At 40.9% G+C, this 12,055-nt stretch overlaps 2 protein-coding genes across 12 annotated transcripts in view; one reads left to right on the forward strand and one right to left on the reverse strand.

The window, feature by feature from the left end:
* Positions 1-11,904, reverse strand: part of LOC110967925 (NACHT, LRR and PYD domains-containing protein 12-like) — a 246,638-nt gene extending 234,734 nt beyond the window's left edge. For 9 of the 10 annotated variants that reach the window (XM_051941899.1, XM_051941898.1, XM_051941897.1 and 6 more), the window contains exons 1-2: positions 8,055-11,904; positions 742-1,024 (exon numbers count right to left, since the gene is read on the reverse strand). In XM_051941899.1, coding sequence (XP_051797859.1) covers positions 742-1,015 — 274 coding nt within the window. In that variant the 5' untranslated portion in view covers positions 1,016-1,024; positions 8,055-11,904. The remainder of the gene's footprint in view (positions 1-741; positions 1,025-8,054) is intronic. The other variant, XM_051941893.1, reaches the window with a different exon arrangement.
* LOC110970733 (NACHT, LRR and PYD domains-containing protein 1-like) overlaps positions 1-12,055 on the forward strand; it is a 78,493-nt gene that overhangs the window by 44,780 nt on the left and 21,658 nt on the right. The window lies entirely within an intron of this gene.

Consider the following 12,055-nt stretch of genomic DNA (forward strand, 5'->3'; position numbering starts at 1 on the left):
CCCAGTACATATGTTCAATGTAGTATGTCAGAAATACCCAGATGTCTAACCACATTCAAACTGATTTTGTAGAATACAAACTAACATGTTTTTCTGCCCGTTCTGACCCACATTCTATGAACAGTCACAGCACTTAGCAGTGTGTCGTGGAAATAGAAATAAGTTTGAGCTGCTGAGAGTTCACAGTCAGATGACACCACATTACTACAGACTGGGATAGTCAGAGTTTAAGGCACCATATTATGAAGTAGTATGTTCTATTTGTATGCACACTGCAGGACACAGTGATTACTTTGTGAGGTCTGCTGTAGTATGTATTTAAATTAAAAGGTTTGTGATTTGAAATGCAGCTGCTTCAACAACATTGCTCTGCCCTTAGTGAGAGCTGATTGGTCAGCTTCCCTCTGCTTGTAAACTGCAGTACTATTCCCAGCTAAACAGCATGAATGAAGAATCTTCAGAAACTGTCTGATTGGCTCATAATTTGGTGAGCACAGGTGGGACATGCTTTGCTTCCAGAAGGTCAGCTCATACGTAACTAATTTTGGTGTTCTATCAAGGTTTAAACAGCAGGGGCAGCATTCAGTCAGTAGAGTTCATCAGTCGATTTTACAGAGGAACTGACCTTACGTGTGGACTCAGGAAAAACTGACAGAACCTGAACTCTGTCAAACTGTAGCAGCGCCATCATGCATTTTTCTGACTGTAATTATGTCATGTTGTTCTTGTCTTATGACTGACCTTCTGGTCCTGAGCTGCTGGCAGGCAACCTCTGCAGCAGATCATTCCTGGAGATCTTCTCTAAAACCACCCTGGTCACCTGCACAGCTCTCTGAAGTCCATAAGTCTCCACCATCACATCCACAGTGTTACACCTGTTTGTTGTCTGTAGTCGGCTTTTTGTGATGGCTGGGAGGCCTTGAACATTGTTGGGTTTCTGCAGGAGCCACTGGAATTTCGACAGCTCATCATCATCCAGATCATCCAGGATGTTCAAGAGCACCTCTGACATCATGGTGTCTCCCTGATAAAGTCAAAGAATATGTCAGCAGTTAATGAACAGTTGTGTTGTTGGTGTGGCGGAGGTTGTTGTGTAGCAGCAGGACTGCAGTTAATCCTTTAAAACAATGAAATTTAGACCTCATAAACAAGGAGTTGACTTGGCTGCCATCTTGGTTCATCATTAATGCCAAGTGATGATCCATCACACAATGACAAAAACAAGACTCAAAACTACAAAAATGGTTTTAAAAAGAGACAAATTCAGACCCCAAGCTAGAAAAATGAGACAAATTGTGATCCAAAATTTCCCAAAACAGACAAATTAAGACACAAAACAACATAAATGGAACAACATACAAAGAACTCCAGAAATAAGACAAATGATAACATAAACGACACAAAAAGAACACAAAATGGTAAAAAAATTAGACAAAACATAGAAACTATAGAAATGAGACAAATTGTGAAAAATGAAACAAACTGAGGCAAAAAAACACATAAAAAATAAAATGACAAAGTGAAAGAATTAGGACATAAAACGGCACAAAGGAGCATTGGAATGGCAAAAAAGTGAGACAAATTAAGACTCAAAATGACAAAATGAGAAAAAATGACAACAATGACAAAAATTAAGACACAAAATTACAAAAATGACAGAAATTAATTTACAAAATGACAAAAATTAGTCAAATTAAAACAAAATAAAAAAAATGAGACAAATTAAGACAAGACAATTAAGACACAAAGTAACAAAAATGAGACAATGAAGACACAAAATGACAAAAATAAGACAAACTAAGACACAAAATGACAAAAATAAGACAAACTAAGACACAAAATTGCAAAAAAAGAGACAAATTAAGACAGAAGACAAAAATGAGACAAATTAAGACACACATTGGTACAAAGGAGATAAATTAAAACATAAAATAGTAAAACTGAGACAAATTAAGTCCCAAAATGACAAATTGAGACAAATGAAGACTCAAAGTGACAAAAATGTCAGCAGTTAATGAACAGTTGTGTTGTTGGTGTGGTGGAGGTTGTTGTGTAGCAGCAGGACCATTAAGACACAAAATGGTAAAAATGGGACGAATTAAGAAACAAAATGAGAGAAAAAATAAGACACAAAATGACAAAAATGAGACAAATTATGAAACAAAATGGCAACAATGAGTGAAATTAAGACACAAAATGGTGAAAATGAGACAAATGAAGACAATCAATGGTGAAAGAAATGAAGGCGTACAGAGCTCTGACTGAGGAAGGGAAATCAGAGACTATCTCTCGTCCAGCTGGTCCTCATGGGATAAATATTATGTCAGTATTATATATCTGAGGAAGAATAATTAACTTTTAAGTCTAAATATGATCTGATGGAGTTCATCTTTTCATTTGAAGAGCATAAGTAGACCCTTAAAGGGAACATATTATGCGAATCTCACTTTGTGAAAGTTTTCTTATAGTAGTGTGTGTTGCAGTAGGCTCATTATGAGGTTCGAATTTGAAAACTGTCTGTTTCCTCTCTGCCTTGCTACACCACATTTTGTGAAAATGCCTGCTCAAACGGCTGAGTTTGAGTTGGGTCCGCTTATGACGAAATAAGCGGATTTAACTCCTCCCCCTGACTGTGCCCCCACCCTGGTGAGCCCCACCCTGGCAAAGTACCTCTTGGACAACAAACATGGTGAAGGCGAGACACACAAGTTGTGGTGTTGTTGGCTGCACACACCAACACGAAAGTTTGTTTTTGCTCCCCACTTCCGAGCCTCTCTGAAAAAAGTGGCTGGATTATATCTTTGATGGTCATGTACCAAACAACATTCCGAAATGCTTATATGTGTGTGCCCGGCGTTTCACGGACGAGTGTTTTTCGAACATGGGCCCATACAGCTCCGACTTAGCACAAAGGTAGTGTCTACAGATACGGACCCGTACCCGTAGCCTGTGGCCTACGGATACGGCACTTTCCCTTATCATAAATATTAATGAGACGTACATGAATATTAATGGGCCGGCTGATGAACACGCTTTGTGATTGGCTGGTAATCCGACGTACATAAATATTAATGAGCCGGCTTGGTAATCCGAGTGATGAAGGCGCTTCCGTGATTCGAGGTGAATCTGCGTGCCGAGCCTGTCGTGTCAGTCATCTGCTGTTCTCTTTTCTATCATGCATAACGTCTTATAAATATCATTATCTGACTTTTTCACGGACAGCGATTCGGGGGTTGAAATCAGCACTACTATTAAAAATAGCAAAACTTTTTATTCACGTGATCCTGTTCTAATAAAGCACAAACAGCAAACAAAACAAATGGCGGAACTAACAGCCAGCAAACTACAAGTATTTTTTTTACCTTCAAAAATAGCGACAGACTATTACATATTAACAACCTAAACAAAACCCTGACGTATTTTCTACGTCTGTCAACACAGACACTGCACGTCAGTCACTTTAATGTTAGCGGACTCTGTTGAATGGCTAAGTTACATAACCACAAACAAATCTCACAATATCACAGTAAATCGAGTTTGTGTGTTTTTTTTAATTCATGCCGAATTAAAGAGCTGCTCCTCACCATTCACGAGTGTTTGTTTCATATTCGACATCCTTCACTTTATCTTGTAAATTAGCGTCCGAAATTAAATGGGAACATTTGCAATGGAGTTCGTCAGCCGCTTTCACCACTGAACGCGGTAAACTAATTAATAGGAACTGGACTTCAAACAATTTAGACACGGCCTCTAAAAGCGTAAAAACTGAAATGTCTAAAGTGTGAGAGGAGACGGTGTATTTTTGGTTAAATTATACAATGTTCGCCATCAGAGTCATTCATATAAACTGCCTGTAATGTGCAGCAAATAGTAGTTAACTGGCGCCAGCTCTTCAGTGACCTTAACGGTCCGTACCTCTAGTACAGATGCTACGGGTACGGGTCCGTACCTCTAGTGCAGATGCTACAGGTACGGGTCCGTACCTGTAGCATCAACCTAGCACAAAGACTCCGAATCAAGAAGGACGCAGTACCAACGCTTCGTGACCCAAGTACAAGTGTGGGAGATGTAAGTTCTTATCATTTTTTTGTATCTTTACTGCATAACCCTACATTACGGATAAGCTGGTGGTTGTTGATATGTACGTCTAACGTTAGCATGGCAGCTAACATAGCTCGGTTACTGCTGTTAACGTTTGCGTCCCCGGACGCCTGCTGCCACTAATGAAGGCAGCTGCTAACAAGCTTGATGCTAACTATACTGATGCCAACCACAAAAGGCCTGTGTTCAAAGTAGTTATGTTGAATGTCTCTTGATATTATTAGCTCTTTCATGTTAACGGGGACGGAAACGTTAGCAGCAGTAACCGAGCTATGTTAGCTGCCATGCTAACGTTAGACGTACACATCAACAACCACCAACTTATAACACCGCCGTTTACCATCGGGGCTCAATCACGCCTCAAAGCAAAGAAAGCCAGTGTTTGGAAAGACGTTCTGTCTGAGACGTGTATTGTAGACGAGAGAGGGGTTATTTCAGACAGGTGACTTGTGTATTCAGAACAGATAAGTCCCGCGTTTTTCAGCGTATTCTCGTTATTAATATGTAGCAGGAGAATAAGTGATACTATTGACACACTTACAATATCATTCTATTGAGGGCTATGTTTACTGAAAGCGATGTATCTTGGATTCACTGTAGGTATTTCAAAGAAAATGGACAAGATCAGCAAACAGAAAGACTGTGAAAACATCCAGAAGTGGATGAGGAGCATCAACAACCACATATACTGGACTGCAGCTACCTCAACTACAGGACCAGAGAGAATAGCAAAATGGACCTCAATCTTGAACCACGTGCGAGACATCCACACACATGAGGACCCTCTTTACCCCAAGTGCCTGCATGACATCCACCAGACACGTGACAAGAACAAATGGCTACGTGCAGGTATTGTACTCATAGAAGGACTAAAAGTTATTGGATTTATTCTCAATATTATTCTAGTTTGATAAGCAGATATTTTGAAAGGCACCTACATTTAACACAGTAGTGTAATAACTTATAAGTTATAAGTTCATCTCCAAATATGTCTTGAAAATTTACTACACTATTTACAAATTAATGCTTTTCTCATTTTCTCTTTTTTTTTATGATTTTAGCAACTCCTGCATTCTATCAGTTAGAGAAGGTGTTGACCAACAAAAGAACACCGAAGGATGTTGCAAAACTGAGCCCTCACCACCAGACTTCATCATTAGAGGCATTTCACAGTGTGATTCTTTGATTTGCCCCGAAGAATGTGGTTTTCCCATTTATTGGAATGCTGTGCAGGGAAATCAAACTTTTGTAATTTAGAAATTTTGGTACATTATACACATCATGTCTTTGTTATAAACATCTGTAACTTTTTTTGTTTTTGTTGTATTTTCAGACTGTACCTAGCTGCTATGTATTACAATGAAAACGCTGACCGGCCTCAAGCAAAAACACAGGAAGGTGTACCTCTCTTCAAGGTCCACTTTCCAAAGGCCATGAAGGGAGAATGCAGGGCCAAACCACACAAGATAGAGCCAACATTTCGTAAGTATTACATTCTTTTAATGTTCTAACACAATTTTTTTTAAATTGTTGGAGATTTGGAAAAAAAAAACAGTAAAATAAATAAATAAATTAGAAGCAAGTACAAGGACAGACAGGTGTTATATCAGACCAGATAATAATAATAATACAAAAAAAACAGCAAAGATAATAAAAAAAAATTGTTCTTTTGTACATGTTTTCAATTAAACAGGGTACGTTGCTGACATGATGGACCTCATCTTTGACCAAGTGTTTCTGGACCCTGCAACATACATGAATGCACTGTTGGCCATCCCTGTTCCAGAGGACCTAACTGCGCAGTATGAGCAGCCTCACAAGGAGGAGGCCATTGCCTGCTATGTGTCCAGGTTTAACCAAGGGCCAGTCTGAATCCCACATAGTGTTCTTGCAAATCAGGAAACTGTGTGCGGATACGAAGAACCACACAAGCGGGAATCACAACACGGATTCTGCGTCCCAAGAACCCCCAGCACCAGTTCACAAAACTCCGATAGGCCAGATACCTGTAATGACTACAAACAATGGACACATTTAGTCATATGCAGTTGTCATAGGTGTGCATCGCACCCTTATCTTTGCCCTTTGTCTGTTTTTTCATGATTGTTTTATGCAAATAAATATTTTTTTCCACAGAAATTTGTCATCTGAATAACTAAGAAAACGCTAATAAAAAATATACTATAACGACATAGCTAATGCAATATATTAATTAATACACATTGTCATATGTTACTATAGTGGCAACAATATACATTCTGAAGCAGGATTTGATTATATTTATTATTCTGCCCCTGGCATTTTAGAAATCAGAACTTACTGGTGTATTCCTCTCAGCTGTAAAGGGCCATAGTCAGCCCTGTATGTTTGGCAGGCGTTTTGCAGAGAGTAAATATTTAGGCACACTGGCTCCAACCTAGGATGGTCAACCATACAGGTGAGTTCTTCATCAACCTCCTGTAGGCGTCTGGTAATCTGCAGTGAGTAACAAACAGTAAATGTTAGTCTAATCCGTCAGTGTAGCCAGTAACCTAAGTAAGTCAGGTAAATTTTATGTGTAGCTGTGACATTACCTGTGGTATCTCGAAGCAACAGATGTTTTCAGTTTCTGTGGGCATAGTACCACAGTTCCCACAGGAGCACCTATCCAAAGAACAGAAAGTGAACATTTCCCAAAGTCTATATTCTCTAGCATGATTCATCATAATTCATTTTGGATACTTATTTATATTGGAAATACAGTGTGGCTCATGAAGGATATGCATAATGCCACAGCCCACAGCCTTGAAAATGTAAAAAGACGTCACGATAAGACAATTTTACGGTACTTTGAAACAAGTTAATTCAGTATAATATGATGGTAAGTAAAACAATAAGTTACCATTAGCGTGAAGCTAGCGTTAGCAACAACGTAGTAGCTGTAACAATAACACACAGGAACAAACTACAAATACATCTAAGACACAGGATATTGTTGACTAACCATTCCAAAACGTCCTGCTGCAGCCGTAGAGTCGGGACTTCATCAGGAGCCTCTCCTTCTGGGTCAGACTCTGGGTCGAACTGGTATGGCTGAACTACTGCGTCCAGACGAGCCATGGCTTCACAGTCAACATTAGCGCGTAGTACCGCTAGCGTAAGCCGTGTCCTCTCCCAGAGAGGGGAGGGGGAGTGGGCGTGGACAGATGCGTTCATTTGCATACCCGGAAACAGGCCCTGAAACAGCCTGTTCTGAGGAGGGCTGGTGAGAGTGACTTTTTCGACCGCTGAAACTCCGAACAAAGGATGATTTTGTGGCGAACAAACTTAAATCCTATGTTTTTGGCCTTCTAAGACCTATATGACGTGACTGAAAAATAGCATAATATGGGACCTTTAATTCTTCACAATATCCAGATATTTGAATTATAGAGTGAAAAATGGAAGAAATGTCCCAAATAAAGAGCATGAATACTAAAAGCTATTAGTGGCCGTATTCAGCTCTTGTAGATCCATGTCGTCTTTATGCTGCACTGGCTTTGATCACTAATGGAAGTCATGAGTGTGAATGGAGATCCTTGTTCCACTCCTGTTTCACCACAAACATATGGTCCACACAATGTTGTTGTTCTACGTGTGTTGCAAAATCAAATGTTCAAAGCATTTCCACCTTACAACTGTTGCACTGAAGTTCTGCTAATAAGAACAACTCATGTTTAGAACTGCCTGACAAACACAAATGACAGTTACTGATAAAACACATTGATTTCAGCATCAGTTTGATAACTCCTGCTGGTTGGGAACACCCCAACATGTGTGAAGATTTGGTTTTAGGGAAAAAAAAGATTAATGTCATGTTTTAATTACCATTACAATGTTTTTTTTAATTTAAAATACGACAAATTATTCAATCAGTTTTATGTTCTGTAGATATGTAAAAGATAAAAAAACAGTTTTAAGTGTCTTTTACTCACATTCAGATGGAGAAAAGAAGCTGCGACACAAAGACGATAAAAGCAGAACTCAACTGAGGAACAGGAAGGGCCATGATGTCACTGTTGTCAGGGCAACGAAACAGGAAACTGATTTCTACCTGATCTGACAACAGCACTTCACAGAGGGAACGAGCTGCCAAGCCTAACAGGAGACAGGTACTCCACTCCAAAGAGATGTCATCAAACCCCAGACAATGGCCACAACAGCAAGACAAACACCTAAACTACTGAAAACACAAACCAGGGACTAAACACACCACTCACAAGCACAATCAACATCATGCAGACACCTGAGATTTCCTCTCACTCACTGATTGGCTGAAGGATCCAAAAGCAGACACTGATGGGATGTCTGTGTCCTCTGGAAACTTCTCTCTGTCTGCACACTTGCTTTTAAAGACACTGAGCCTCATGTTTGTGCTTGTTGGTGATGAAGGCGGAGCCTCAGAGAGTGCAATCAATCAAAGTTGTACTTACTCAGCTTCTTCCACCAGTGCAGATCTCTGCTGTCTGGGTTTGAGCAGAAACAGAGAAAATCCTCGGCTGCTTCTCCGTCACCAGTCCTCTGTGTCTGCAGGCTGCCGTCACTCTGAAACACCTCAAACACAGCAGAAAGCTCCTTTATTGGACCTGATTATCACAAATCATTCACCTGCAGCTGCTTCTTGCTTCCACTCCCTTAGAAAGAACTAAAAACTGATAAATCTCCTGACCTGTGAATGTTTTCTCTATTTGAAATATGGAAATTAATGCTGTCAGAAAAAAAATATTGGCTCCGATACATCTGATAAACTGGACATCATTCACTATTTTAGACACACACACACACACACACACACACACACGTGTGTGTGTGTCTTGCTATCATTGTGGGGACATACCATTGACTCCCATTCATATCTAACCCCTAACCCTAACCAAACCCTAACCAAAACAATGGCTAACCCTAAAGAAACGTTTTTGCACTTTTACTTTTTTCAGTAACAACAACATGGCCAAGAAAACACTGTTTAAACTTGTGGGGACTGAAATGAGGTCCCCACAAGTGACATAGTTTTCGGTTTTCCTACAGTTGTGGGGACATTTGGTCCCCACAAAGTAGCAAAAACATGGGCACACACACACACACACACACACACACACACACACACACACACACACACACACACACACACACACACACACACACACACACACACACACACACACGCCCTCTTCAGTTTAATTCATGTCCTTGCTAGAATTAATTTCCACCAACACAGAGCTGTCTATGGCTTCCTGACAGAGATGAGCTAACAAGGTAACAATTGGTTTAGCAGCAGCCTCCATTAGCTAAATGTGGCAGTTTGTGGACTTTCATAATGACTTAAAACAACTTTTTAGTCCCATGAAGGAGCGAACACGGAGCTGTGGAGCCACATTTCTGCTGGAACTAACAGCAGCTAGAAAACACTTTAAAGTGTCTTTTACTCACCTTCACACAGAGAAAACAAGCTGTGACACCAGGACTCATCAGGTAAAACTCAACTCACTTCAGGAACAGGTAGGACTCGCGTACTTGGCAAGTACAGACTTGTGTACTTGGTAGTGAGAAACAGCCTGAGCCTCATGTTTGTGCTTGTTGGTGATGAAATCAGTCTGCCCACATTTAGAGCATTTTTTTATAGACAGCTACCACAATAAATGATCACTGAAGTTGTCTGTGTAGGTTCTCATTCATCCAGGTCATGGTTATCCAAGGTAGTTTAAATAAATCCACTGGACTTTAAGAAAGTTCCTTGAAGATGTTTCACCTCTCATCCAAGAGGCTTCTTCAGTTCTGGTGGTGCTTGGTGTTGCCTCAGCTTTTAAACCTCTGTGAGGTGTGTCCAGGGCTATTATTCCAACGACCGATACCAAAACTCATCTGACTACTCAACGATGGTCGTGAGTATTGGTGGGGGTCGTTGAAATGCACAGATGTCACTGAGCCCTCGTGTGCTAATGGTGGTCATTAGCATGAGTCTGCTGAGTAGTTCTTTTGGGGAGTTTTGAAAGGACCTGATTGTAAATTGGTGAAAGATGATGTCGCAGACCACCACCACTGTTCAGAGATGGCTTCTCTACTTTGACATGGATGGCTTCTTTCACTCCTCTCTCAAACCATCTGTCCTCCCTGTCCAAAATCTGAACATTGGTGTCCTGAAACGAGTGTCCTTCTTCCTTAAGGTGAAGGAAGACTTCCGAATCCTGTCCTGAGGAATTGGCTCTCCTGTGTTGAGCCATGTGCTTGTAAAGTGGCTGTTTGGTTTCCCCTATGTAGAGATCTGAGCATTCCTCGCTGCATTTAACTGCATACACCAGGTTGCTCTTCTGGCTGTGTGGTGTGGGGTCTTTTGGGTGGACCAGTCTTTGCCTGAGGGTGTTATTTGGCTTAAAAAAAGACAGGAATCTGGTGTTTGTTGAAAATCCTCCTCAGTTTTTCAGACACACCAGACACATATGGGATCACTATATTGTAGCGCCTGCTCTCCTTCTCTTCCGTCTTCACTGGGTTGTTCTCCTTTCTGGATCTTGTGTGAGCCTTCACAAAGGTCCAGTAAGGGTATCCACAAGTTTTTAGTGCCCCTTTCAGGTGTTTGTGTTCTTTTTCCTGGCCTTGGGTACTTGTGGGTAACTTGTCAGCCCTGTGCTGCAGGGTCCTGATGACTCCTAGCTTGTGCTCCAGTGGATGGTGAGAGTCAAAAAGCAGGTACTGGTCCGTGTGTGTTGGTTTCCTGTATACCCCACAGTTCACAGTTTATGATTTAAATGCACAACTTAGGATTTTAAAGGAGGATTTCACTCAAAATACACTTAGAATTTTGAAGGATTATTCAAACAGATAAATGCGTAGCTGTGTCAGAACTTTCTTCAGTTAAATAAAGACAAAACTGAACTAATGGTTTTTGGAGCCAAGAAAGGGCGATTAAAAGTGAGCTTAGAGCTTCAGTCTCTACAGTTAAAAACTGCAGACCAGGCCAGAAATCTGGGTGTGGTGATCGACTCAGAACTCAGTTTTGGAAAACACATTACAGCAGTTACAAAGTCGGCTTACGATTGTGGTGAGTGCAGTAGCAGCTAGGAGGGCTGCAAACTATGGGAACGGCTTAGAGCAAAGGCTCCAATTACCCAGTAACTTCTAAGTTGAGCTCGACAATGCCACCTTGGGGAGAGAGCCCCCCAAGGAAAGTTTTTGCCTCTTAAAAGCACGTTTGAGGCACACAGGTTTGTATATCACAAAGCGAGAGACGTGTTGTTCCTGTACAATAATCCAGTTTTATTTAAACAACTCACTAAAATCAATTAAAACATGATAAAACAAGGGGAGAAGGGGTGCAAAGGGTCAGAGGTCTGCTTACCATGTGGCGGTGTGTCAACGGAGGGGAGGAACAGGGCCCAGGGAGAGGTCACCAAGTGAATAAAGAAAAATCACACACACGTGAAAAACTAAACCAAAAAAACAGGGTTCACACATCACAAAGGGAGGATACCACCACCACCGACGACACGACGTCCCAACCACAGGTACACAGCCTCTGGAACATAGAAAGGGAATCAGTGGAGAACACAGAAACAAAAAGAACTAAACTAATAACCAAATCAGCAGGAATATGTTAACCTAGAAAACAAATATTAAAAAAACAAATAAAGATCAGAATAAGAACAGAAAAAAACAAATCAATACTCGTTGGACATTAAACCAATAAAGGGCATAAGGCAAAACAGAAAAACAACAAAACCCAAATAATGTCCAACGAATAACACTGTGTCCCCACTGTGGGCGCAGATAAAGACAGACAAAGCAACAATTAAAATCAAGGAACTAAACACAGTTAAAAATAACCCAGTTCGTAGCTCGCTTGGTACGAAACCCGGCTGACACCAGAAAGAGGTAGGCCAGGCGAGTGAGGCAGGACGCAGATACACGGCAGGGCGAAGCGAAGCGGTACACATGGAGT

The sequence above is a fragment of the Acanthochromis polyacanthus genome, chromosome 22, assembly GCF_021347895.1.
Source record: "Acanthochromis polyacanthus isolate Apoly-LR-REF ecotype Palm Island chromosome 22, KAUST_Apoly_ChrSc, whole genome shotgun sequence".
Taxonomy (NCBI): Eukaryota; Metazoa; Chordata; class Actinopteri; family Pomacentridae; genus Acanthochromis; species Acanthochromis polyacanthus.